The sequence below is a fragment of the Dermacentor andersoni genome, chromosome 9 (genome assembly GCF_023375885.2).
Source record: "Dermacentor andersoni chromosome 9, qqDerAnde1_hic_scaffold, whole genome shotgun sequence".
In the NCBI taxonomy this organism is placed as follows: Eukaryota; Metazoa; Arthropoda; class Arachnida; order Ixodida; family Ixodidae; genus Dermacentor; species Dermacentor andersoni.
In genome coordinates, this window is record NC_092822.1 from 45,977,454 (window position 1) to 46,005,377 (window position 27,924).

The following is a 27,924-nucleotide window of genomic DNA, read 5'->3' on the forward strand; positions in this document are numbered from 1 at the left end:
ACCGTAATGTGAACTTATCGTTCTTCTGGCTGAATCATGTTTACAAGTGCAAGTATGCTGTGCGAATGATCATAATCCACTCTGGACATTTGCGAGCGCCTGTGAGGCCCCGTCGAAGTAACCAGGGAAGCCCCCGTTGCTGCTTCACAGTAAGCCTGCTTACAGGAGCTTCGGCGCACGATCGTGGCGTTTATTCCACAGTCGCCAAACCTTTAAACAAAGCCTTCATAGAAACTGTTCTCCTTTGACATTCGTTTTGTACGGCCAGTACCACATATTCATATAGTTCAAATATATTCACCTTCCGCAGGTGTAGATGTTTAGCCCAGCAGGTAAGACACTTCGCGTCTGAGCGTGCGCTCGTAGGTCTAAAACTGGCCTCCACCTAAATTTATCGTTTCGAATTTATTTTGCTTTATACAATAATTTATGGCGATTCGTCTTATGTGACGGGTTTCCTCCTCAATGAGTGAGCATGAGAACGCTAAATCATTTGAAATTGATTCAAGCAAAGCTATATATATATAATATATATATATATATATATATATATATACTAACACGACGTATATACAAGGTGGTTTACTGGAACGCCGTAGCATGCTTTAAGATTAGGCAGCAAATAGTTCGTACTTCAAACTTTCCCTGTTTCCTGAATAAGGCGGTGACCACAAAAATAAAATATAAGCGCATAATTTTGTACGTTTTCACTCGTCTGTTATAGCGCAACAGTGAAAGCCTAATTCTTCATTGAACTGAAATGAAACGCTTGCTTCGCTGCAACTATTTATTGCTAAGTTTCACTTCAGTTGGCAGTGCGGTTTTATGAGTAAAACGGGGTCAGCAGTGAAATGAACCGTGCCACGGACTTTTAGAGTCCACACACTTTGTCCACGTCCATTGCACGCCTGATCGCTTCCGCCGATGAAAAGACTCAAGAGCAGCAGACGCTCTGGAGGTACCAAGTACGACGCCATTTTGAAAAGGCCGCATGATGACGATGTTGGTGTTTTGGAGTTCCTTCTGTGATTGGCCGTAATTGCTAGTAACACAACTCCGCGCAGTCCATGTGCCTTGGTTGCCAACTGCTGTTTCTTTTTAAAAGTTGTACCCTACTCTAGCACAACTTCTTCAACGTGCACCCAAAGCACAGCACGGAAGCGCTTTCGCTTTGAACCCTTATCGGAATGCTGCCGCCGGGGCGGGGGAATCGAACCTGCAACCTCAGGCTTAACGGCAGAACGGCACTGCCACTGAGCCACCGCAGCTTGTGAAAAAGTAATAATAATAATAAATAAAGATATAATAAAGTGTATTCTATAGCGGGAACTTAAGGTTATGCGCTTCGAGTATTTTCAGTCCAGTCTAGAATACGCGTATAATCCGCCGGCTTAGGTGCGCGTTGAAGAACCACAGGTGGTCCAAATTATTCCGGAGCTCTCCACTACGGCGTGCCTCATAATCGAATCGTTGTTTTGGCTCATAAAACCACATAATTTATTTTTTTTTTAATCCGTCCGCATTCAATCTCCTAACCAAACAGCTGTCATTCCAGCTCGATGCGATGCGTTCATCCCTTTCAGTTCCATTACTCGCCGAGTGACCCTTGCTTTCATGGCTATTGCTTTGTTCTCATTGATTTCGATCGTATATATAAAGCTGCCTGCCTGGCAGTGATGCCACGGCCACCGACTATGCCTGGCTTCCGAGTCTTCCCTTAGTTCCGCGGAAACCGACAGCGGGCATTGCGGAAGGCGTACGCACCCGAGAAACGTTCATCAGGCGATCGTGACCAAGCCGAGACAAAACGTAGTCCACGTCGAAATCAACGGCTGCGCTTTCAGCGATAATTCAGCAGCAGCTGACGTGCATCGCAGCACGTCAAGAAGAGGAGAAGAAGCAATATTTGCTCTTTCTTCCACGATGCGAGTTCTTAACCTTGGCTGGCGTTCGTTTTAGCCGAATCGAGTCCGCTAGCTCAGTGAAAGCGACAGAAGTTGGCGCTTTGGAAACTTTGTGAGCCGTTAAGCTAAGTCTTGCCGTCCGTGAGTGGCAATGCCGCGATGGGGAAATGCCGTGCCACCTGGTTCAAGAAAGTTCAGGGACCTTGGTGAAGCTGGCGCGGCGATGCTGGTACCGATGCGTACTACCGATGACACCGAGCGAATCGCTGTTCCACGTTCAGTGCAGCCGCCATTGAAGAAGTCGCGTCCAAGCACGCTACACTTCGATGGTTACGGTGCTGATTACAACGATCGGACTTCCACGCAAGACCGATCTAGGACTTGGAATCCGCTTCGGCGGCAATCCGCGCCGAAAGAGTCGTGCCTCGATGGCGACATTTTCAGTGCTTCGAGTGGACACTACTACAGTTGGGCTGCGCCTCGAACTCCAGGTGAAACTTGTTCCACGCTTTCCCTTGGCAGAGATTGCACAATCGCTCCTATTGATGCTGACGCCTATTATGGAAGCAAAGTGACTCGCAGTGACCCTGAACATTTATCTCTAAGCAACGATTACTTCGCTCAATACGAAGCTCCCGACTCCGAAGCTTTGATCGCGAACGATTTCGTCGACGAAGGCCATTGCGACACTAATAGCCAATCCTATCCAACTTCAATCGGCCTGGACCATGATGGCAGAAACGGCAAGAACGATGCCAGCTGCTTTGACTCGTACACTTCCCTTTACGATTGTAGTAGCCAATTGATGGAACAGAGTTTGAGCAGCCGTTGTGATAACGACAGTCACATCACCCTAGCTCATCCGCTGTCCGTGTATCAGAACAGTGTTGACGGCGAGACCTCTTCCGAAAACCAATTCTGGTACCCTCGTAGCTCCGAAGGGAGTGACTCTTGCCGTGTGCGAAATTTTGAAAACACAAGCGGTGCTATTAAGTCAGAGACTCTCTATTCAAGCAGCAACAACACTCACTCAACGACAGAAGACTGTAATGAACAACACGGTGTTTGTGCAAACGCGTCAATGAGCGTTGGTAGTGCCGCAGCAGACGAAAACTCCTTTTCGTACGCCGACGGCGCTCAAACCTCAGCATTATTCGTTCCCTTGGCCCAACACACAAATGACACTCCAGACAGCAGCGCCGGAAGCCACATGTATGTCCCAAACGGCTTTGTGTTAAGCTCTTTAGGTAGCTATAATTCCAGTGCATATGGTGGGAAAGTCCCCTCTAACAACGGTGGCTCTTGCACGCAATTATACCCTTCGTGTGGTCCGGTCTTTTATTTCGTCCCAAACAACCTCGGCACATTCAAGCCCACGGCACATGTCTCAGATACTAATGCCACAAACGTAGAGAGAAGCAATCACATTGCCTGCGGTGGATTCTACCAAAAAACTACTGACCAATCGCCCTCCACATTGACTGGACAATATGTCGATGGCACCGTTGAAACGAATCAGTATAATCAATGCATTGCGTCATACGATGCGTCGCGTACGGTCACAGAGGAATGTTCTGCCAGTGTGTTCTTGACTAATATTTCTGGTGCGGACTCTTTCGAGCGAAGCTATAGTGACCGAAGCGCTGCAGACTTCAATAAGCACATCCATATGCCTGTTAACAATCAGCTCAACAATTATCAAACTGTCCAGTGTTCTAGTGACATGGCCTACGGTGCAAACGGCGTTTGTGTAATGGTCCCTGATAGTTCTCCCCATGGCGCTACAGTCTACCGCGAACCCAATCAGTTATCCGTGAGCGACGAGTCAACCAATATGGGTGTCTACAAGTGTCCTACAAACGCTCTCGTCCACACTACCGCTCCGGACTTCGCTCCCAAAACGGTCGAACGAGACATCCACTTTGCCCAGCAGACAGAAGGATACCAGGGTGACACGCAGTTATCCACCGGCGGACTATCCGACCCTAATACCTTTGCGTGTTTCAATGCGCCCGTCGTCTGCAACACATACGTTTTTCCTGGAACGGCCCACCAAAACGCCAACTTCTTTCAAGAGGGGGCAGGTTATTACGACCAAGCGCAAGTGAGCGCGAGCAACCACATGCGCTACGTCGAGTTGAACGGCGGCTCTGACGAAGTCTACGTGAGCGGTACAGAGTTTGTTCCTCAGAACAAAGAAACTCTCAGCTCCTCTCAGAGCACAGCCGTCGTCGCAGCCCCCGTCCTTGTCAACGGTTTCGGAGAAACCTCGGACTGCGACAAGGAAGCCTCTCCGGGAGGAGCCCAGCAGTGTGGCGACCACAACTCCGGACTCGCAGTGACCGCAGAGACCGGCGACGCCACGTCCGCGGCGAAAGAGGCGACAACGGAGTCCGGGAGCGAGCCCACGGACATACCGTGGGAGATCGGCCCGCAAGCGTGTCCGACCGGGTACTCGGCACAACTCAAGTCCCTCGCGACGCACGCTGCCATCGCAGCCAGCATGCCGCGTCGAGAAAAGCTCAAGTGGCCCCTGCCCATCCCGCTGCTCATGAGGCCGCGAGACAAGGAGCTCACGTTTCGCGACATCGAGTACAACTTTCTGTGCCAGTGCGTCTTCTTCGCAGCCCAGGAGGAAGTGCATGCCCAGACGCTCGACGAGAAGGGCTGGCTGAGAATCTTCGCCAAGTCGCCCCGGTCCGCCCACAACTTGGTCCAGGTGCACAGTGTGTACAATTCTAGCCAGCACAAAAAAAGAAGCATGACGGGGAAATTTAGAATGCACGTTACGCGCTAAGTTCCGCGAACAGGGATTATTTGTTTGTTCATTTGGTATATCACTGGAACGATAAAATATGCATTTGTTATTGCAGTGGAGCGGTAGTCAGCAGCGTGGTCCAGAACAATTCAATGACGTGTTTTAGGCTGCACGGTTAACGCCTACCGGAGAAGCGTGCTTTTAAATACCTAGCGTGTGAGCATGCGAAGCCGTATTGACGGGACTGCCCACACCTTTCTCGCGTTACCACTATGCCATGACTTCCGCCACTGCAATAAACTAAGTTGCCCCAGGGCCGTGGGTGTATTGAGGAAAGAGTTTGTTATTAAAATAATAAAAGGAATTCCCAGGCTGCGATTATATGCCATGGGAATGATTCTTAATACATGTATTTGTCTGATATTCGTGCTTGTTGCTTCAGGCGTATTTTGTGGCTGTGTTTACTACGCTTCATCCGCCTTCATTGGCCTAAATATCGAAGCAGACCTAGTTTTCGAAACGCAGAAGGCAATAAAATTCTTCGCTCATGCGTAGTCACTGCAAATTGTAGCATTTATAACGCACTGCGTTGTGAAAGAAAAAGACACATTTTGCGAAGTCACAAAGCAGCTTGAAGCCATTAGGACGAAGTCAAGCCAAATCCACGCGTCGGCCATCATTCTCGTGCTGTCCGAGTAGCCATACTTGATGTTCCCACCTTACACTAGCGCCAGTGTTTCGCTTTGCATTTTTGTAGGAAGCACTATGGTTGAGGATGTGGCAGACGACGTTATCGAGGGCGTTATATTGTGCAAGAGTTCAGTGAAACCCTTCTGCTAATACATTTTTAAACGTCCCGTTTGTGTCGCGAGCTGGGCCTGAATACTGTAGCTATTTTATTCCGATTCTATTCTTTTCTTTCCTTTTCGCGTTTTGGCCCCGGTCGGAACAGCACGCCGCCACGTTATGATTAGGATCGGCCGCTCGCGAGTGGTGAACAATAAGAAAATGAAATATTGCGGAAGGATGCACTACGTTATGCCGGCGCTTTTTTTCGTTCCCCCGCAATTCGTTTTTTTCGTTCCCCCCTGCGTGCGCTATGCGCAACCATATATTCTTGTCGCTGGAAAGCTAGGGCGCCATTTTTATTTGTTCCAGTGTGCAACTTGTGAGGAAATTATTCCTTCGAGCACAGAGGAATAAATTGCAGGTGCATCGCTGCCGTTTTCTGGGGGAGGGGGTTGGGGGGGGAGGAGCCCCTCCTTAAGTTAACAGCGGTGACAAATAGATTAGTACATGCCAAAGTCGGACGCACGGTGCACAAAGATAAGAAGTTGGCCTAACTAAAGATTAGTGTTCCAGCTGCAAATCTCCTTCGCATAACTTTTTATGGGCGGTGAATGCAGCGTCGTGTCACCATCACTTTTCTTCTGTTTGGGATCCTTTCCAAATGTCGATTCGAATAAGTCGCAAAACTTCGGCCGAAAAGCGGTTCAGGACAAATTGTCACCGACATCAGCAAGGGTGGTTGTGGGAGCAGCGATTGAAACCTATGAGGCGCGAACAACTGAGGCGCCAACTGTCTGAGGCGCGAACTATCTGAGGCGCGAACAAACGCTGGGAAAGAAAAAAAGCGTTGTTCAATGAAAATGAGACACAGTATGATTCACTGAACCAAGATAAAATTCCTAGTAAGCTTTATATACGCGTGGAGAGAAAAGAAATGGCAATTCTACTTTACTGTATCCTCAAATATATGTAGCTTTTCTTAAGCGCCCACCGTAAGAGTGGGCGTTGACACCGCTATCACTTGCAATGCAATGCAGTTCTTGGTGTGCCGAGAAGCCGTGCTCGTAAAGTTCACCTGTTACATTACGCACCCTTCACACGTTGTGTCGCTTCGCTTGTCAACGTTATTTTGAATTTGATGGCTCGGGTAGTTTCACTCTTTCTTGACCTGTTCACTTTAATGTAGTTAGTTACGACCGCCAGATAATCCTGTTTTCACGCGCATGCGCTGTCCGACTGGCTTAGCGTCTCCTGAAAGGACCAGCACTCAACACCCAAAGCATTCGTTGGCTTCTAAAGAAAGTATGTTCTGTGCTGGGGTGCGAATTCGACGCCATTACGGCTGGCCTTTTGTTCCATCACTTTCCGTGCTAAAAGCTCGAAACGCTCATGAAGTCAAATGGCGCGGCATTTGAATGCGCAGCTCTTCTGGCAGACCACCAAAACAAATTTCGCGCCTTTGAGAGCAAAGCTGCGCCGCTTCTGCTTTTAACGGATATGGCGTCGTATATATATTTTTTTTTCTTCCGCCGAAATTCAGATGGCGCTAAGCCCCATGAACCGCTGCTGAACCGCCATGTTTAGAACGCATGGGCTTCTATGGAAGCTTCGGAAACATTACCTTGGCCTTTCCATTAACTCTCAAGCGTGTATGAAGGTTCCCTTCGGCGACCCTGCGGCGCATAGTGTCGTGTGAATGTTTTCTCGAAGTCTGGACCATGGCCTCCGAGATTGAGCAGCGGGCACAACCTCTCGCGAGCAGCCCGATCTCCGAAGCTGTCTGTACGATCTTACTTTGCACTCCAGGTGGCACTAGGCGTTCGGCTAAAGTTCGATCCGGATGTAAGATCGGGATGCCTTAGAACACGCACCTTACACGCACACGCACCGCAATACATCTGCGCAAATGTCCACATTAGCAGCCAGCTGGTGGACGATGAACAAATGCACACAAAGCGAAAATAGTGGAACGATTAAGCGGATGCTTTGTGCGATCAAGTGATCCGTATTAGCTAGATTAGCGTAGATACCCACGTGGTGTGTGACCTGCATGTTCGACAGGGTGTTTCAGTTTTAACATTGCTCGTGGCAGATAGTGCAATTTTAGTCCATAAGCTATAGTCTACTCAAAGAGGTGGTCGTTACTTGCACAAAAGTAATTTGCCAGAACTTAATTAGAGAATTTGTGTTAATTAGTCGATTATGCATTTCAATTGCTTGTGTAAGTGATGTCCGCCTCTGCAAGTAGACGAGCTGATGATGATGATGATGATGTCCTTGATGAGATTGGCGCTTACCCACTCGAGGGGATTGGCCAAGAGTCGGGCAGACTTTGCTTATTTGTTCAGAAAATGGAGGTAAAAATCTAAAATTTTGTTACATGAATTTAGGCGAGGGAAAATGGAAATGGTTCAGTAGATTGTCATGCTACGTAGAGGAAAAAAAATAATTATCTATAATATATCAATGAGGCAATAGAGGAGGAATGAATAGAATAATACGGTCATTAATGACATCGGTTTGATTCAATAATAAATTTTTCTAAGGCGAAGCACACATTCCTGTGTGAGTGCCCAAGCACAGACGCTCCGAAAGACAGTAGTATACCGGAGTGTTCAATGGCAGGCCAAGCTGTCGCACTGTAATTTCTAATGTCATTCATGGAGTAGCATTGTGCTATCTGCCACAGAAAAGAAAATTAAGTGTTCGCTGAAACATACGGTATATATATATATATATATATATATATATATATATATATATATATATATATTTTACTAAGACGTGGGAATGCGGGTGTTTGCATTGGCTGCTTGCTTATCAATTACTAAATCAATAACTCAATCAATTTATCACTCAATAATTCAGTCAACCAAATGTTTATTTTTTGCCATGAGGTACCGGGTGAAAAAAGGGAGAGCACAGAAAAAGCCGTTCTTTAACATCTTGACAAAGCTCTACTCTTCCGAGAAAGTAGCGGCAAGCTGCTGCGAAATCAGAACAACAAATAGATGTCTCTGCTAGACGAGTGATAGAAGATAGGCGGACAGCGAATGCGATAAAGGGTAGCCAAACAATTAGGAAACGGGAATGGCACGCAACTTGCGTAAGTATACGCACATATTAAGTACACGTAGCAAAGTGCCCTAGGCCTAAACGCAGAAATGCACATATTGACTATCTACATCAATATAACGTACAATAACAAAAGTACAACACAAAGAAGTACAATGTCAAAAAAAGTAGAAGCAAAGAAAGCAGTATCAACAATACTTCCGAAAGCGTATCATCTCCGAGCATGCGCATTTTTTAACGAAGAGTTCTAAAATATGGTCGTTCCTAATTTGAGAAAGCTTATTTTATTACAGGTGTAAGTGATTGAGCGTTGTGGGTAGTGAACAATCTTCTGACAGCCATATTATGAGCGTCAACGTGAAATATGCTACGCCAGCTGGTCAGCATTATAGATGGATACACGGGCCTGCTTTCTCATTCATTCCAAATACTTAAAAAACCATCTAGTTTTCCCATCAAAGCATTTCTATAGTTCTGCAATAAATTATGTTGATATGTGTTAGAAGCCAGAATTATTTTGCTTTAGTAAAGAACCTCCCTACTGTGACTGCAAAAGCAAGCGTTTTCTACGGCTCTAATCGCGCTCTTTTGCAATATTATTAACATAGTAATATTTTAGGCTGTGGTGTCCCTCCACATTGGGGCCTATAGTAACTAAGCGAAAACAAGACATATATTAGGCGTTTCATTTGATGAGGTTGCAAAGTACGGTTTGTATTTAAAATGCCAACATCTTTTTTAAACTAGTGACAAACGTATTTAACATGTTCCTTCAAGGACAGTAAAAAATAAAAAAAAAATACAGGAAGAAAAATAAGGCACAACCCATCTCACAATGACTGCCGATGGTAGGGCATCAGCATTCAAGCGATGTAGGGACGCACTGTATTGCTGAAGTCACGTTAGCTTAAAGGGGCCCTGAACCACTTAACTAACCCTCGGGCTTGATAAAACGCTTTCCGCGTATAGCATGCGATGCTGTGAACATCTCAGCCAAGTTTTGCAGTTGCACCCGGTGCGTGGAGTCACCTTTTTCTCAAACGCTCTCGTTTAAACGGAAGCCTGCTCCTCAGTCTTTTCTTATTTCGTAATACAGCAGATTCCCCTACACGGCTGCTATTAGCCGATAGCTGACATTAATAAAGGAGGGTGTCTGGATCAGTGCGCTTCTCCCTATTTTGACTGCGCATATTTATTGGCGCACTTTAATAAACGGGCTGAAGTAAGCGAAAATCTGCTTTCGAATTTCGATAATAATTACGCACTTCCGGAAGAAATAGACTATCGATCGTCTGCTCACGCTCGGCCGTGGCCGCCCGCGTAGGAATTCAACTTCGGCCACCCTCCTTATCGGTGTCGTAAGCGTCGGATCCCGCAGATTACGACTAATTTCGAACAGTCAACTTGACAACGACAGCATAACGACAGTGATGTGAGGACAACTGCGTGACGGTGATGGTGTGACGTCAACGGCATGACGAAAGCGGGATGGCGTAGTTAGAATAGACCGGTGGAACGACCACGGGGCAACACGACGATGTTATGTCAACGTATGCGTGGCGGCGACTGTATGACGGCGAAGCAGTTACGACGATGGCATGACAACGGTATGAGGGCAATAGGACGATGACGATCAGGTGACGACGACGCCTCACGAAGACTGTGTTGTGGCGAGGACTGCGTGACGGCTACGTCAAGACGAGAGTGTGTAGTGGCTATTCCGATATTTCCCTTGCTTCCGGTCATGTGCGCGTACACTGTTCTCCGGGTTCGGTCCTCATCGCTACGGTATTCGCTTGCCAAAGTCCGCCGTGAGCATGACGTTATGATTACAATGCATTAGCGACAGTAGAATGACGAAGAAGCAGTGTTGCTGGTGGAACCACGAAGCCGGTATGACGACTACAGCATGACGACAATGAAACGATTCTTGAACGATGACGATGCCATAACGACGACTACAGTGGCGACGATGGCGTGAGGACAGTCGGATTACGGCGGGTGTACGACGACGATGGTGTGACAACGACAGTATAACGAAGATTGTATGACACTACAACAGCGTGGCGACGACGCCTGTACGATAATAGTGTGTTCAACTACGCATGACGAGAGTCGGATGGCGAAGTTAGAGTGGCGACGATGGAACGGACATGAAGGCAATCCACCAGGAAGGTATGACATGTAATGCGTGAAGACGACTGTACGACGATGACGCCATGACGGCGATTGCATGAAGATGATACGAAGACAATGGAATGACGTCGATGACTTGAAGGCATCTGTACGGCAAAGATGGCGTGAGGACAATGGCATGACGAGAGATGAGTGATGACGGTGAAACAACCACGACGACCTCACGACGACGTTACGACGACTGTGTGATGACGATGGCGTGAGGACGACGGCGCGACGAGAGTTGGATGACGAAAACTGGAATGAAGACGATGCAGCGACCATGACGGCACAAGAACCACGCGCACTTAGCCAGTGGCTGTAGCTGTTAGACAATTTGGTCCACTGGGTTGGCGTGAAATGCGTGTCTACGAGGACGTGACGAGAGTCAGATGACAATGATGGAATGACTATAATGGAATGACCATCAAGGCCATCCCCACAAGGAGCACAAGTGTAGTGGCCAAAGCTGGTAGACAACTCGGGCCACTGAGGTCGGCAGACGGTGGCACAACCGGTCTATACCTGCTTGGGCCACTTGGGATGTGCTCGTTTTCGTGATGCGTCGTGGTCGTTTCATTATCTCACTCTCGCCATGCCATTGACCTCAAGCCTTCTATCCTGACCCAGTGACCTAAGTCGTCTACTAACCCGCCGTGGTTGCTCAGTGGCTATGGTGTTGGGCTGCTGAGCACGAGGTCGCGGGATCGAATCCCGGCCACGGCGGCCGCATTTCGATGGGGGCGAAATGCGAAAACACCCGTGTGCTTAGATTTAGGTGCACGTTAAAGAACCCCAGGTGGTCAAAATTTCCGGAGTCCTCCACTACGGCGTGCCTCATAATCAGAAAGTGGTTTTGGCACGTAAAACCCCAAATATTAAAAAAAAATTAAGTCGTCTACTAGGTATGACCCAGTGACCTAAGTCGGCTACTAGGTATGGGCTCGTGGTTGCGATGTCTTCGTGGTCATTGCATCACCGTCATCTTATATTTGTCATCCGACATTCGTCACGCCACCGTCGTCATACAGATGTCATGCATTCGCTCTCACACCGCCATAGTGAAGTCGTCTTCTTCGTTGGATCGTCTTCATTACAGCTTCGGGATCTTACTCTCGTCATACCGCCGCCGGTACTCCTGCTCCGACACATTGGTCCAGTTCATTGTGAAACTTTGCGCAAACAGTCAGGGACGAAGAAAGAAACACAAGGATGAGCGCTTTCTAAAAACTGGTTTTATTTTTCGGAAGCGTCAGACCTAAATGCCATAGAGATCTGCGGAGCTCATCTCAGTATTCCACGTATGGTGCACACAGCTATCATATGATTTGTCTGGAAATTTATAGATACGTGGAAAGAAGCAACATAGCTATCTAACATAGGAATAGAAGGGTAACTCACACAATCTTCTTTTTGCAGTAAAATGGAAAAAGCTCCCAAGATTTCCCTCAATGTTTTGCTAGAACGTTTGAATAGCGGTCCAAGTTGTCGAACGGCTTGTGCAACCAGGTATCTATCTGTTACGGGTCGTGATGCTGCCCTGGTGGCTGCATTCCAGCCAGATCTTCTGATTCTCGTCATGACATCGTCATCACGCCATCGTGGTCATACAGTCGTCATCGTCGCATTTTCGTTTTATTGTTGTCATCATTTTAGTAACATCATCCCATTGTCATCCTGGACTCGTCGTCCCCCCACATCGCCTTTGTAGTTCCGTAAACTTCAATCTTTCTTAGTCATTGTATTGTAATCATACCGTCGTCGTTCAATCGTGATTATGCCGACCTTGTCACGCCGTCACAGTCAGATAATCACTATTATGCAACCATTGTCAGACCGTTGTCGTAATGCCATCTAGTGGTGCCACACGTCGTATCTCCAGCTTAGTCATCTGACTCTAGTTCATGCCGTCGTCACATCATCGTCGTCATACAGGTTTCGCGATACAAACATTGTCACGCCATTGTGATTAAACACACGTCATTATTCCTTTGTCTTCATGCGGTTGTCACGCCACACTCGTCACGGTCTCGTCGCCATACAGTCACCGTCATGCATTCATTGTCATACCTTCGTCGAGATGCCTTCGTGGTCGTTTCGCTGCCATCATTGTAACTTCGACATCCGATTGTCCTGATGCCGTCGTCGTCATAACACCTTCGCCAGCCCATCGATGCCCATTCCTTGTTCTTCATTCTATCGCAATCATGCTGTCATTAATAAATGGTGATTATGCCGCCATTGTAATGGCCATCGTGGACACTGCGTTGGCGCCACACAGATGCAGTCATTCATTCATTGTCGTACCATCATCGTCGGGCCGTCTTTGTCGTGCAATTGTCGTCACTCCGCTTCTTCATCCGGTTGTCGTCAAACCATCCTCGTCGCAATTAACATCGTTGTCATTCGGTCGTGGACATCTCATTACCATTATATTGTCGTCGTTACGTTGACGTCCTTATAGCATCGTCATAATTTAAATAACGACATCTCGTCGACGTCATGGAATCGCTGTTGTACGCCTTTCCCGTTCGATTGATATCATTCCTTCTTGGTTATTCCATCGTCGCTGCGTAGGCGCCCTACAGCCGGCGTCCTGCCTCCATGATCACGGGTGACCTTGGCAAGCGAGTGCCATAGAAAAGTGGGACAATATTTATTTATTTTTATTTATTTGTGATACCCTCAAGGTACATAATTGTACATTGCAGAGGAGAGGGGCGAGAATACATTCGAAGAGTAAAAAAAAAATATAGGATTAGTTCAAGGAATTTCCAAGGAACAAAAGCAATACGAAAAAACTAGTAATGCGTTCATAACAAATACCAGAGACTTACATAACATGAAAATACAGAAAGAGTACACTTTAGCAAGCAGACAATGTTCACGAATAAGCACATATCGGCGTATGTGGCATATAGCCAAAGTTGCCAATCTCATAATTACCACTACGCGTGTTGAATAGACGTGACTTAAGGAATATGATCTGTCACTACATTGCTGGATTGCTTTTCACATTAGCATCGACAGTCAGTTTATTTACCTGCATTTTTTTTTCAAAATCTCCTGCGGTAGCAGGATTCGGTCGCTGTAGTGCTCGAAGCGGTTATCCTTACTTGCACAGGAAATCGAAGTACGAGCAAAATTTTACTCGCCTTTACGATTGCTTAGCGCACATATTGACACTTACGAATTCGAGTGAGTTCTAAAGGAAGCTCTGTCTAGCAGCGAATTGCGAAGCAAACACCTGCTTCGAGGTATTGAATTCATCATCATCATCATCATCATCATCAGCCTGGTAAGGCCTCTCCCATACTTCTCCAACTACCCCGGCCATGTACTAATTGTGGCCATGTTGTCCCTGAAATATATACGTTTAGCGCATAAGCGTGTTCGTTACAAGCGTGTTTGACTGTGTGTGTTCACGGAGCATGCAATTATGGCGAACATTTGGAAGCACATTTGCTCATTTATTTGCGTTTTTCCATTGTGTAAAGCTATTCACTTTTGCATTGTTCTTCTTTTTTTTTTCTATCAGACGCAGTCCCTGGCTGGCATTCTCGTGAAGTGCACCATAGTAAACAGCTACACGGACAGCCTCGGCTTCGTGCGAAACGTGCCGCGCCGCTACACGAACACCGCGCTGTTCGAGATGCTTCAAGACGAGGGCGTCATCTGCGCCCAACGCCAGACCGGCTTCATGCGCTACGAGAACGGCGCCATCGGCGACGTGGCGACGGGAACGGTGCTGCTGACGTTCCTGCCCGACCGCCGGATACCGCGGACTGTGAACATCGGCCTTATCTCTTTCGAGGTCACGCGCAGGTAGCCACACGATATTTTAAAGAATGTCGGGGGGCGGGGGGAACATGGGTAAAGGCGCTGTCGTCCTCTATGAAAAAGAAATAAGCCACGAGGGAGCATGAGGACAGACAGGTGGCCTCGGCAAGTCAACCTCCTTTGACGCCGCCCCTTCCCTCAGGGCCCGTCTGCGCATTCACCCTTGGAAAGTAAGCCCTCCAAGGCTATCGGATCGTTTAAGGCATCGTTTGGTCCGGGGCAGCTCTTAGTGCTACCCTCGTCAAGATAAGGGGGGGGGGGGGTATTCTGTAAGAGTCCACTAAGTAGACTCCTGCAGAATACATCCCCAGCCCTCTCTAACCGCCCTCCGCCGTACGCTCTTCCATACTTCCCGCACGGTGGGAAGTTAGAAAGTACCACTTACCTAAGCACCCAATGAGTGCCTACTTCCCATAAACTCTTCCTTTATATATATATATATATATATATATATATATATATATATATATATATATATATATATATATATATATATATATATATATATATATATATATATATATATATATATATATAGTAATTACACTTCCAAATCGTCGCGAGGCGCTTCATCCTACCTGCTTTCTTTCCTCCATGATGTCTTCAGTGCAGCTGAGATACAGGAGCACTGTACTGTCCAGCCACAAAGGAAAATAGTGCTGACTAGCTAAACGTTTCAAAGACCCGCCTTGGTTCCTCAGTGGCTATGGTGTTGGGCTGCTGAGCACGAGGTCGCGGGATCGAAGCCCTGCCGCGGCGGCAGCATTTTCGATGGGGGCGAGATGCGAAAACATTCGTGTACTTAGATTGAGGTGCACGTTAAAGAACCCCAGGTGGTCAAAATTTCTGGAATCCTCCACTACGGCGTGCCTCATAAACAAAAGGTGGGTTTGGCACGTTAAACCCCATAATTCAGTTTTTTAAAGTTTTCAAAGCGTCTAGAGTCGTAACCGAGCCTAATCAGATAGTTTTGAAGGAGATGCGTCCTTAAGCTACACTTTTTGCACATTCGTCTCTGATGCTCCACGCGTAAATGTTGCCTCAGTTCGTCGTCAGACACTTACGAGTCTTAAAGAAGGGTAAAAAGGCTTCATTGCTCAGCAGCTAATTACATGGTAATGGCCGCACAGGCGATCATGCACTCCGAATGCCTGCGGCGCTCTGATCAATCGTGACCACTAGACACGGAGAAAATGAAGAACGGAGAAAGTAAGAAAAGTCATAGTTCATTGATGAGTCGATTGATTAACAATTAATTGACTGATTGATTGATAATTATGGAAGTATCATGTGTAGTAAATAAGAAAATTGGATAGGAAAGAAACACGGCCGTGTTTTGTTCCCTTCCTCACGTCTTTGTTTATGCGCCAGTAACTCCGACATGAATCAACAGTAACTTGTTCATTTCAATCTTCCTATAAAGTTGAAGCAAGGACACGCGGCCACGACGCAATATTACCGCACTCAGCGCACTCTCTACCGAAGCGAGAACGTCCGGCTACTGTGACAACCCGCGGCTAACGTCTTCGTAGGTTGCAGCGAAAACCATAGACGTATGCGTCGCAATAAACCAACCGAAGCTTCACAAGCGCACCGGCATAACATGGGCACAAAGGAGTTGGCAAAGTATCCCGACAAGTGCGCCACGTCGATTAAAGCCTACCGGGAACCAAGCACGCTAGACCGAAACAGCCGAGCGCAAGTTGATGTGTTGGCTGGCAACATAGAGTTGGCCGGGAACATAGAGTTGGATGGTAACACAGAGTTAATATCACTGACTCTAGAGGGAAAGCATCCTGGTAGTGCCCATGCTTTGACGTCTGTAACTGCCAGGGCGGCACGTACTCTGGCAGTTACAGATGCGTCAGATCGTCGTCTGGTCAGTTACAGTTACAGATGGTCTTCTGGTCGTCTGCGCAGACGCGGACGACCAGGCACGACTCAGACGAGATGCGCAATCAAAGCGATTCCGAGGCGTCATTTAGTTCAGGCGCCTGCGAACGCATGCGTTCACGCAACGCAGAGATTACATTACGTTTTCTTTTATATTATTAACCATCGGATCGTTCTGAAAAATATGAGCAAGGAACTATATACATTGTCTATACGTACGCGCTACAGGTGAATGCTTGTTATTGCATATCATATTTCGAAAATTTTTAGCATTTGCGAAAATGAGAGGTGGCAACATGGCGGCTCCTTTGCAGTAGCCACTTTTATTTTTCGCCCAGCTTTCCCTCTATATGGACGTCAGACTCTGGAGTTTGGCAAGACGTGTAGCGCCACCTACCGGTGCGAAGAGGCAGTAATTGAGTAGTGCGAAGCTAGACTCCCTTGCTAAGTTGCCTATGCAGCTAGCGACTGCGAAACAACGATTTAACTAGATTTTGGTCCATATTGCGAGCGTTTTGCGCATTTAACACCCCGACAGAGAGCTATGAAATTCTAGCTAGTCGGACACGCCGCCGAACTGCCATAAAGCGCTTGCTGGCTCACTTTTCAGACTGATGGCGCAAACGATGGCAACCGCGATAGCTCCGCGCGCTACGAAGAAACGCCGCAATGGACGCTACTGTTGTGTTGTAAATTGCCATGAACGTGAAGGACGGATTAACAACGTTCAGTTTTACCGATTTCCATCGCGATCGTATGAAGGGGAAAGGCGAGAGCGCTGGATACGGGCCGTTCAACCTGTTGGGCAATCGAATTACTTGCATTCCCCACAACACAGCGGCTCGCATGAGAAATTGCGACAATTTTGTTCTTCTGTAATTGTGTTGCGTAGCCCTGACGGAGGACCGTGGTAACCAAGCGAAAACTCAAGAATGTGCAGCCGCCACTTCGTTGGTAACCGAAAAAACAACGTTGCGAACCATCCTTTTATGTGCCATGGATATCTCCACCTTTTAACAGACGTCCGCCTCCGCTTGACTCAACAAGTATAACGGAGAGATTTGGCAGGTCAGCTTAACCAAACATTTTGGTTCGTTTATGAATTCAAAATCCTGTTCTAGAGCATCGTTGTATCGCGAGCTCATTTCTATTTTCGGTATATTGTATGTCCTGCGCCGATACAACAAGCACGCTTCGCAATGTGCTGAGCCTGCTCGACTGCGTTTTTCAAATGTGAGCAATGAAGTTGCCGTAGGATCACTGGACAAGTAATTGCGAAGTAACGCACGTGTGTAAAGAAAAAAATGTCGCGTTTATTTGCATTTATTTCTGCGCGCTTGTTGCTTGAAGCGTCTGCGAAAAGTTCAAATTAAGGTACGAGCGATGCTGTAGCTCCTGCGAGAAAGATGCAGCGCGCAGGCACTGTAGGAAGCTTTCTTTCGTTTTGATCGCACGCTGTTTGCTGCCTTGGAAAACGTTTCCATGCTATGCATGCATAGTAATGCTATGAAAGGATTTACTCTCTGTACATAATTGCGAGACAAAACATTACGATAAAATACATAAATATATAGGAGATACTTAAGTTTTGCGTTCAGGACATATTCAATATGAACCAATTTGAAATGCTTAGATTTTTATGCTGATATGCCTATAGACAAACCTGATACTCTCTGTACTTGCGAGTTGCAGCACGCCGAAATAAAACTTGAGACTTTATTTTATATTGTACACGTACTTCGATCTGCTGAGCTTCCTTTCCGAAGCGTGGATGGGCGGAAGACGCTTTCCAGGTCCCTGATTTTTAGGAAACCGTGCCTCAACACAAACGAAAGAGAAGGGTCCATTGTGGCCTATGCACCTTCGCTTGCGGACAGCTCTCCTTGCACTACCCAGTTCGCGCCAAGGCTCCGATGGGGGCGCTGGTGACGGGTTTTTCCGCAGCGCCGCCTGGGCAGAGTCTGAGGTCTATGGCGCAGGGTGATGTATTGTACATCATGTTGGTGGCGCAACCCACCGTTCCAAAGGGGACGCTCATAACATTCATCCATCCATCCATCCATGCAGACTTCTAGAGAGAGAAAATGCGACGGGGTGGCTTAGCGAAGAGCTTGGCTTGCGAAGACATGGCTGCGTGACGAGAGGCTCGCTTCGACTTCATTCAAGGCTTACTAACCCACGTGTGTTGCAGATAGGCAAAGGCTTGCTGTCGCACAGAGTAAAGAGTGGGCCTACAGGGGGCGCTTGCGATTTGATACCGGAAATATTTCAGCAGCAGCCGACCGCCGAGCTAATGGCTTAGGCGACCGTCGGCCTAGCATCGTACGATATCGTACTCAATAACACTGGCGTAACGAAAGAGAAGGTTACAGGAATATCGAGGCTCTGAGTTGATGATGAACAGTGATCGAACAAGGAATTTCGCCGAAAACCAACGTTTCGACAAGTTGTGCTTGTCTTCGTCGGTGCCAAGCTCCCTTGTGAAAGCGTTTGGCTTCAAAGACTTTGCTTGTTCTGGCATCGTTAATCAATAATCACGCGGTAATATTTTAGGAAGTTGCGAGGATAATGGTGCCTTCGACACTGCATAAACGCAACACGGCATTGCGAGTCGACGCATGCGAGATAATATTGACTAAAGCCACTCCATCCACGCGCCAACGCCGCTTTTGCTAAGTAGCGCCAACCTTTGATGTGCGCCGCTGTTTCCTGATTCGTGGCTCATACCAGTTCCGCTTCCGCAGTTTCCGTTTCCGGGGTTTCCGCGATGTCCGGTTCCTAAATTTTCGTTTGTTGCACGCTCGTACATCTATGCAGAAGTGACATCGCTTCCGTCTAAATGAGAAGTTGAGACTACGCAAGTTCCGCTTGGTGCCAGAAGCTGAGGAGGTGAGCGAGGAAGGAAGCGCGGATGAGGAGGGTAGGTTGGCGGTACTTAACCTGGTCGGTGAAAACGTGTATGGAAGGGTTTTAGTATAGACGAGCGATATCTTTTTCAAGGAAATCACACCGATGATCCGAGCATAATCATGCAGTCTGGAAGGGTTTATGCCCGTAACTTATGTTTTCTTCGAAGGTACTTATTTTAAAGAAACACTATAAAAAAATTATCGGAGCTAGTAAATTCGTGCTTTACAATGCTAATAAAGACCTAGTCATTCTTACTGCGATAAGCGGCTGGTAATCCAGAGAAAGATACAAATAGGAAAACAAGTGACAATGCCTATTTTGAAGTTCCTGATGGAGCTCGCGATAACGACATGAAGTTTAACAGCGCCTGCTCAGGAATAGCTATATTTTAAACCTGTATTGATGGAATACATTGCATTCTAAAAGAGTCAAAGATTGAACTTAGCAAGGGTAAAGGACGTTCACAGAGTCACAACGGCGTAAATACGGGAAAATACATTAAACTCTGTGACGTCACACTGACGTACCAGTGCTAAGGTCTGGGAGCGAAGCGTACAAACATAAACAACAAAATAGTTATGTTACTTTACCTTATCATAATAAACTCAATAAGGAGGAATAACGATAATAGACATCTGAAAGCACATTGTATTGGCATAAACTAGTTGAGGGTTTGTCTTTATTGTCTGCTAGGTAAATAACGAAGAAATTGAGTAGCCAACAACAATACTTCTCGCAAACGACGTTTAAAAGTTTCTGTGCGTACTCATGATGCGCTGGCCACGTTTCAACAAAAAAGAAAAACTCGAGTTTGCAACAACAGATGCATAGATTGAGCTGGGCAAGTCGCGACATCTTCAGCGTAACTGTCTTGCTCGATCGGTGGACGCCTGAAATATTCTGTGGCACATGAGAGGCTATCAAAAAAGTTTGGGAATTTATTTCTTTTAAGAAGGCAGAGAAGTCGGCCTGAGCTAGTGTGCTCTGGCCTGCAGACGGACAGCTAGAAATGGAACAATGAGTTATCAAAAATGTTGATGATAATAAGGAAAGAAGCGAGGGATGTCTATATAAAAGAATCACTTAAGAAGCAATATCTCTGGGTCAACTCCTATTTTCCCGCTGAAATACACAGAAAACGCCGAAATACTTTGATGAGGCAGCCGCTCGACCGATATGAATGCAACTGGTCGCATTTTAGAAGGAATGTTAAATTTTTATGAGTCTATAGGAAGCATACGTATGAGTTAGTGCATGAGTTTATTTAACAGAAATTATCAAGAACTGGTAAGCTTAATAACAACTATATTTCGGAAATTTGCAAATTTGTAACTTCGCAGCCAAATCGCAAATCGCAGTTTTGTAAACTGCATTCGCTAGAGCATTTCTAGTGCACTCTATGATGATATATAAATTCGTAGCATAAGTGCAATTCCAAGATTGATTCTGCAAGGTCCCTACTCCCAAATTATAAGTGTATATATTTCATAGCTGTGTGTTTGTTGAGAGGCATAGTTGTAAACTTGATATACTGAACATTTTTTGTAATGTTGCAATTTTCAACAATACTTGTTAAAAAGATACGTTCACGGCTTCTACAAAAATTGCGTGTGCCACATACAGAGACAAAAAATTTTCGTTTTAAGTTCAACAAACTTCTTCGAATTCGGATCCCCTGGACCACAGAGGAAAAGAATTCCTGCTTCCTCAAGAATTTAGATAGGAGCCGCCCGAGCTAGAGCTTCGTACCATGACTTCTGTAAGGCCTCATGTCAAGTCCAGTGCACTGTAAATAATTACCAGGACTGCTATATCAGCAATTAAGACGTGTTGTCCCGGCGTGGTTTCATATAAACACATACGATGCATGGAAGCGTGCCAATTAAGCAAAAGTGATCTCCCGCTCATTTTTGTTATTACTCAATTACGTATTTCGATTCCCTGTTCAAGCACTGTATGCTTCTACGAGGAATACAGCTAAGGATTAAAATAGTGCTGTCTGCTACAACTCATTTTTAAGAACTGTTAGTTTTAGAATAAACAGCTTGTATATCACTGCCGTTATACACCATACATTGGGGAACGATGCCCCCTTTGTTGCGATGAAGCAAGAGCGAAACTGCAACATTTACTTTGCAGCTACAATCGGGCAGATAAGAAAGAATTAAATACCTATAGCCAGCGACAAGTTGAGGAAGCAGTTCAAAACACACTGTTCTCCAGCACGTAGAAAACTTGTAAATACGTTTTGGCCAATCGTTTTCGCTCATTTCGGTAACGTCTGCAAATGCCGAACTGCTTTCTGTAAAGAATAGACGTATTTATCTCAGCGGCCGATACGCAATGCGCAAAATGCCGCAATGCAGTATATGCAGTGAGCAAAAACACTGCCTATGCAAGTAAATATAATGTCAGACAGCCTTTAGTTACGCGTTCCGTGCATGTTCCGAAGTTTTCGTCTTGATTCGGCGCGTTCGTCAGCGGCCAGCTCTGGCAGCACCACAGAACCTGCACAAAATACCGGGTCGTTTTTCTGCGGACCATGTCACACAGCTCATTCATCTACCACGCTTCGCCCTAGCCAAGCCATATAGTTAATCTGTAGTGGCAGCAGCATCGGCGTCGCACGAGAGATGACGTAGACGCTCGCGTCTACACGAGGCACGAGTGGCTGGCACGCTCTGGCACGGGCTGGCGTTCCGAAGGAGATTATTAAAAGAATGCTACAAGAGATCGAGTGTCGGTTCTTCCTCTCCTGCGAGAGCCCGAGATTTTACCGGTCTACGTGGTTACTCGTCGCCCTCGCCAGTTGCGTGTTCGTCACGTCCAAACTGTGTGCTACGAGCGACCACGTAGACCGGTAAAGTCTCGGGCTCTCGCAGGAGAGGAAGAACCGACACTCGATCTCTTGTAGCATTCTTTTAATAATCTCCTTCGGAACGCCAGCCCGTGCCAGAGCGTGCCAGCCACTCGTGCCTCGTGTAGACGCGAGCGTCTACGTCATCTCTCGTGCGACGCCGATGCTGCTGTCGCTAGAAATCTATTCGTCGTGTTTTATTTGCCGTGGCGCGAGAATGTGTTTTGAATTTGCGCGACTTCGGTGATAAAAACAGCCTTATCGGGCAAGTGGCGAAGGGGGGGGGGGGCGATTCTTCAATTTAATTCAATTCAATTTCGTGACCAGCTGTCGGAGCAATAGTCGAATAAGTTCGGTGACCTGCTAACGAGCAGTAAGGAGTATACTAGTTTAAATTCCCACGCTAAATCAAACAGATTCTGTAACAATGATCTCCTTATACGTAGTTTTGCTCGGTTCTGGATCGCTCGGTCGAAATATGCGTGCCGATCTGATAAAAGCAGGAGCTTTCAAAATGGTGGAATAGGAGGTCTGCCCAAGCGCGGGCTCCCATTTGAATACAGCGCTCATCGCAGAAGTAAGTAAGCTTACGGGTACTTATGGAAGCAACAGAGTGTTTCTACGCATTTTAGTACTGTTTGGGATGATGGAAAGAGTATGTATAATCTTACGTCTAGGCGCTGATTGCAATAGTAATCCTGCAATATCGGCAATGTCCAATACATTGGACATTGCCGTGCTCACAACCAAATATTTGAAACAATATGAAATGGTGCTTTACGGTTTTATGGAAGCCAAAAATACCATAATCTATAATTGTGAAAAAAGTCAGTGACACTAAATGCACTCTAGGCCTCAAGAGCAAACAGACCGACCAAGACTCAAGTCCCCGTCATTTCGCCTTTATGTCCCCTCGTGCACACAGAGTGAGACAACGCCAGCTGACGCCGGCAAAAATTCCGCGTATTTATCCTGCCTGAAAGGGCGTCGTAGCACACCGGAAATCACGAGAGTTGAAACTTACGTTCTAGAAGTGGTGCGGTCAAAAGACAACATCTGAAGCCTACAAACCAGTAAGACTGCTTATTGCAGTCTTATTGCTCATTGCAATATTGCTTATTGCAACAAGATATGCTTACTTCATCCGGCGGTCACCGCTTATCTTAGTCGTCACTAGCAAGCTGACGGCGGTGAGATGCCAATGAAAAAATTGCTGGAACGTATTTGAAGTTTCACGAGCTTCCACTGTGGTACAACGCTAGAAATTCGAAAACATAGTTTGAAATTCGTGTCGTGACAATGAAGTGCGAGTGCTAAGGTATCGGCGCGAAAAAAAAAGCCACAGAAATCTTCTTTTTCCGTTCTAATAACCTACACCTATTACAATGAAATAACGAAAATAGAGCAGTGAAAGAATGCGTTATCATTCTAAACTGCTGTAATAATTCTCGTTAGTGCCACTTTGAAACAGCTAACTGGACGGCAACGAAATTTTCGGAGCGCGTAAGAAGCCTAATTTTGTATAGTCTAGCTATTCAGGAGCTTCTGTTCAAATTTTACACCATTTTAAATACGGGTAGATGCGTCACGAAAAGCTCCCAGAATAGTTGTTTTTGACACAGCAACTGAAAAAAAAAGAGAAAGAAAACATCTCCGTTGCGGATCGTCGGAAGTGACACATAACCCAGAATGCAAGGCTCCGCGGCATGACCTCAAAGATGATACGAGCCCTCGGTGCGATGAAAAAATCTAGGAGGCTACGTCATGAAACCCAGGTTATATTCACTCACCACCAGGGGCGCGCGTCGTCGTCTTAGGGTCAAGTAATCTTTAAATGCTGCTAACAAGAAAATCAGATTACAGTTGCCGTAGCTTTGTAAAGGTTAGTTTAACGGCATAAAGTACTATATAATGTAACCAATTTAGTCTCCTCATCATCATCCAACCTAATACATTCACTCCCTCTCTCTCTTTCCTTGTACAGACTAGTAGGCACAGGGGAAGAGGGAAGGGGAAGGGATGTACTCCGTTTGAGAAATCACGGGACGTGCTCTTAGACAGTCGCTTTCGGCCTTACCACTTTCAGTGCTCGCTTATTGGCTGGTTGAGCAAAACTGGATGATCTGATTGACTAGTTGAGCACTGGGTCCCGCAAAGGCCATAGTATCGCCGAAAGAGATCTTCCGAGAATACGTCGCCATGTGCAACGCTGTGGAGGCTAGAGAGACTTTGTTCAGTGGCTGCGTTCGGATTCAGCAATAGTTCTGTGAAAGCTGAGTACTGAATGAAAAAAAGAGAATTGTGTTGGAGTACTGCATGCTAATTCGTTGTTTTAGAACAATTAGATTTTCGTTGTTTTTCATTTCGCGTTTCTTGTTCGCAGCACGTCGCGGTAGCCTCACGTGCATGCTCGCGCGAGCGGTCACCTCTGGCGCCAAGCGAAGCCTAGACGGAACGCGCGGAGTGCTACATATTTGTAACCTAACTACTTGTGCAGCTTTCCACAGCGTTGCATCTGATGTGTGAAACGGAGCATTGAGCGCGCCAGCTCCGGTCGACCCCTCGGCCTCTCCTGCAACTAAATTACCGCATAGACTCGTGTAAGGGCCGCACTTTCTTTCTCACAATTTTGACGACGTGCAGCCTTTGGGTCGAAAATTGTGCCTGCGCAGCCTTCACTTGTGCACACCCCGGACCCCCGTATGTACTATTGCATCAGAGGTCAACGCTCAGCTCTCTCCATCTAGCAGCGGCAGGCGGATGTACGCAGAGAGCGAAAACTCGCCGATGAGCGCGAGCGGCATCGGGGCACCGAACAAAATTGCTTCTCCGTTGGAATTTTTTTTCTCCAAATTTCGGAATGCCGAGTTGGGGTTGCGGCCCATACATGAGTCTATGCGGTACATCTAGCCAAACGTATATTTTGTTGCACTCGGCCGTTTAAGTTCGAACAAAAAGAACTGTGCATCACTTCGCAGGCTCACCCTACCGTTGCAGTGCTACAACTGCCAGCGCTTCGGCCACTTGGCCAGGGAGTGCAAGCTGCCCATATCGTGCCGCCTGTGTGCCGGCACGCACATGTACTTGCAGTGCACGTCGCGGGACAAGCCGCACTGCGTCAACTGCGGCGAGGCGCACCCGTCCACCTACTGGCGCTGCCCCATGCGCCTCGCGCAGGCGTCCTCGGAACCGCGAAACTGGTGGCTCGAGGACTGCGTCAAGGAGTGCGCGGCGGGCGCTGCTGTGGCTCGTCCTCAATAAAAGCTGCCATCTGGGTGGACGTGCTTTTTTGATCCAGTGCGTTGGACGGAAACTTCTGGGGCGGAAATGACGTCCGGAAAGCGAAGACTGACCGCCGCCATCTTAGAAAGAGTACCAAGAAATAATACAGTGTTTCGAAAGGAAGGAAAGAGAAAAGCAGAAGACGGGTAGGTTAACCAGGATAACGTCCGGTTGGCTACCCTACACCGGGGGAACGGGAAAGGGGAAAACAAAGATGACAGGGAGAGAGAGGAGGGAAGGAAAGAAGGAAATCAGCGGTGCGTTCGCTGACGCGTGCGGTCTAATAGTAACTGCACTAGTAGTCACAGGCGTTCGCACCAGCCCGTCGTCCTCAAGAAGCACAAATGTGCCTTCACCGCTTTATGGGCCGACGAGCGATGGGAGCGGTACAGTGTTTGGAAAAAGAAATAAAACACTATCAATCACACAAAAATAAAAAAAAGCAAACACCACGTAACATTCGAAGACTGCCTAAACTAGGCACGCGGCCTGCCTGAAAAAAAATATATAAAGAAACAAGGTGTGTTTGTCGTACTTTTGGATGGTTTATGGGTCTTATCGGCGCAAGGGCCAGGTATGGCCAAAGAGCGCCAAGCAAAAGATAATGAATGGATTGACGGTGGTACAACGGGGCAAATGTCAAGATTTGTGAATCTAACCTGCGAATGGTAGATGTAACTTCGGTGTAGAGAAGGCCTATAAATTAGTCGCTGGAACAGATCGTAAGATGTAGGGGTTTTAAAGTTATGACAATGACAAGTCATGTATTTAATAAGCTATTAGCGAGCAGTGACACTCGTACCTCACCTGTGAGCCCTTGGACGCGAGCGCTGGGAGGCACGTCCTTTAGAGAAATGCGATCGTAGCGGCAGCGCCTTTGTCATACATTCTATGAGGCTTCAGAAGCTAAGTTTTGCCGTACAAATCCTGCTCGATGGTGGTCCGTGTGTTTGTGGTTTTAGAATCAAACCTGTATGTATTGGAAGTGATTATATGAAGTTTTGTTTTGACTACTCCAACCAAAGACAATTCTTGCGCATAAAACGACCAGCGTTTATTTCTAATTAGCATACAATTTACATTAACAGGACAAAATCACCTGAACCGAAACCGCAGCGGTAGCGTATAAGGCCTTTGGCATGGCGCTGCTAAGCCCAAAATTGCGGCATCCAATCCCTGTAGTGGCGGCGGCATTCCCATGAGGTGAAATGCGAAAAAAAAAAGAAACACTCGTGTTCTGTGCATCGAGTATAGATTAAAGAACCCCAAGTGGTCCAAACTAATGTGGAGTCTTCCACTACGGTGTGCCTTAATGATATGGTGCTTTTGGGCATGTAAAACCCCAGAATTTAGTTTTCAGTTAAATTTGAAGCTGTATGTAGGCTAAAATCGACAAGGCTTTATTTTACAGGTGAAGCGTGGGAAAACCGTGGCTTCATTTCTGGTGCCAGGGAGGTGTGGCTACTTCCACTGTATAGGTGTGGATGCATAAGAGCGTATGCGGATCGTACGCACTGCTGGATTGGGTGTTATGAGCAGCATCTAACAGGTAACCTATCGATACAACATCACTCGTGGTTCTGCAAAGGATTGCAAGAAAAAAGAAATACATTTGTTTAAGGTGAGTGCTTTGGTGTGTGTGACGTCAGCAGTGAGGGGACGGCCCTTTTAACGACGGCATTGCTACGAGCCGCCGCCTCGGACTAATGAAAGGACGATGATGGTTTTCCGTGTTCAGCCATCTTGGCCATCCCTGTATATAGTCTCTGTTTATAAATCGCGCTTCGCTTTCGTCTCTTTGACGCCCCGTCACATATTGGTGGAGTTGCGGGGTACTCTCGCCACACGACGGGGCTTCGGAGCGGCCACCATGGCAGACCAGTCAGAATGTGCGTCTGCGCCGCGGACCACGATTGTTTTAGCCCACCCTGGACACCCTGGAACGTTAAATGGGATCGATGACACCGACGTTTAGGAGTGGCTGCCACAACACGAACGGGTGAGCGATTACATTCACCGGGACCTGACGGTCATGCTGGCCAATGTGGTCTTTTATGAGTGGAACGGCGAAGTCGTCGTATGCAAATCATGAGGCCGAACTCGGGAGCTGGGATGCATTTAAGCAAAAGCTCCGTGGTCTGGTCGGCAAAGCCTCCACTCGCGAAATCGCTACGAAGAAACAGCTGCCAGTTCGAGCCCAAACGTCCACGGAGTCGCACCTATCGTACCTACAGGATGTGCTGGCGCTGTGCCGTAAAGTTGACAGCGACATGCCAGAGTCTGAAAAGGTTGGCCACGCTCTGAAAGGGATAGCGAACGACGCAGTCAATCTGCTCATGTGCAGAAATTGTGCTACCCTCGGTGCAGCGATCGAATAGTGCTAGCGCTTCGAGCCGGCCAAGAGCTGCCGTCTTCAACTAGCATTCGCCCTGCTTCCCAAT

At 47.0% G+C, this 27,924-nt stretch overlaps 1 protein-coding gene across 2 annotated transcripts; it reads left to right on the forward strand.

Moving 5' to 3' along the window:
* Positions 1-1,763: 1,763 nt before the first annotated feature.
* Positions 1,764-26,005, forward strand: LOC126527956 (uncharacterized). 2 transcript variants are annotated; one of them, XM_055069052.2, is made up of 3 exons: positions 1,764-4,623; positions 14,240-14,515; positions 25,180-26,005. In XM_055069052.2, exons 1-3 carry the CDS (start codon positions 2,056-2,058, stop codon positions 25,492-25,494), a joined length of 3,159 nt encoding a protein of 1,052 aa, XP_054925027.2. In that variant the 5' UTR covers positions 1,764-2,055; the 3' UTR covers positions 25,495-26,005. The 2 variants fall into 2 exon arrangements, with proteins under 2 accessions (XP_054925027.2, XP_050031752.2); XM_050175795.3 differs by having other exon boundaries at positions 1,766-4,623; positions 14,240-14,526; positions 25,180-25,481.
* The last annotated feature ends 1,919 nt before the right edge of the window (positions 26,006-27,924 follow it).

What these genes read in the sequence shown, in the direction of transcription:
- LOC126527956 (XM_055069052.2), top strand. Translation starts at nt 2,056, where the DNA reads ATGCCGCGATGGGGAAATGCCGTGCCACCTGGTTCAAGAAAGTTCAGG. An exon ending in CCGCCCACAACTTGGTCCAG is followed by an intron (nt 4,624 to 14,239) that starts GTGCACAGTGTG and finishes TTTTTCTATCAG; the next exon opens with ACGCAGTCCCTGGCTGGCAT. An exon ending in TCGGCCTTATCTCTTTCGAG is followed by an intron (nt 14,516 to 25,179) that starts GTCACGCGCAGG and finishes ATCACTTCGCAG; the next exon opens with GCTCACCCTACCGTTGCAGT.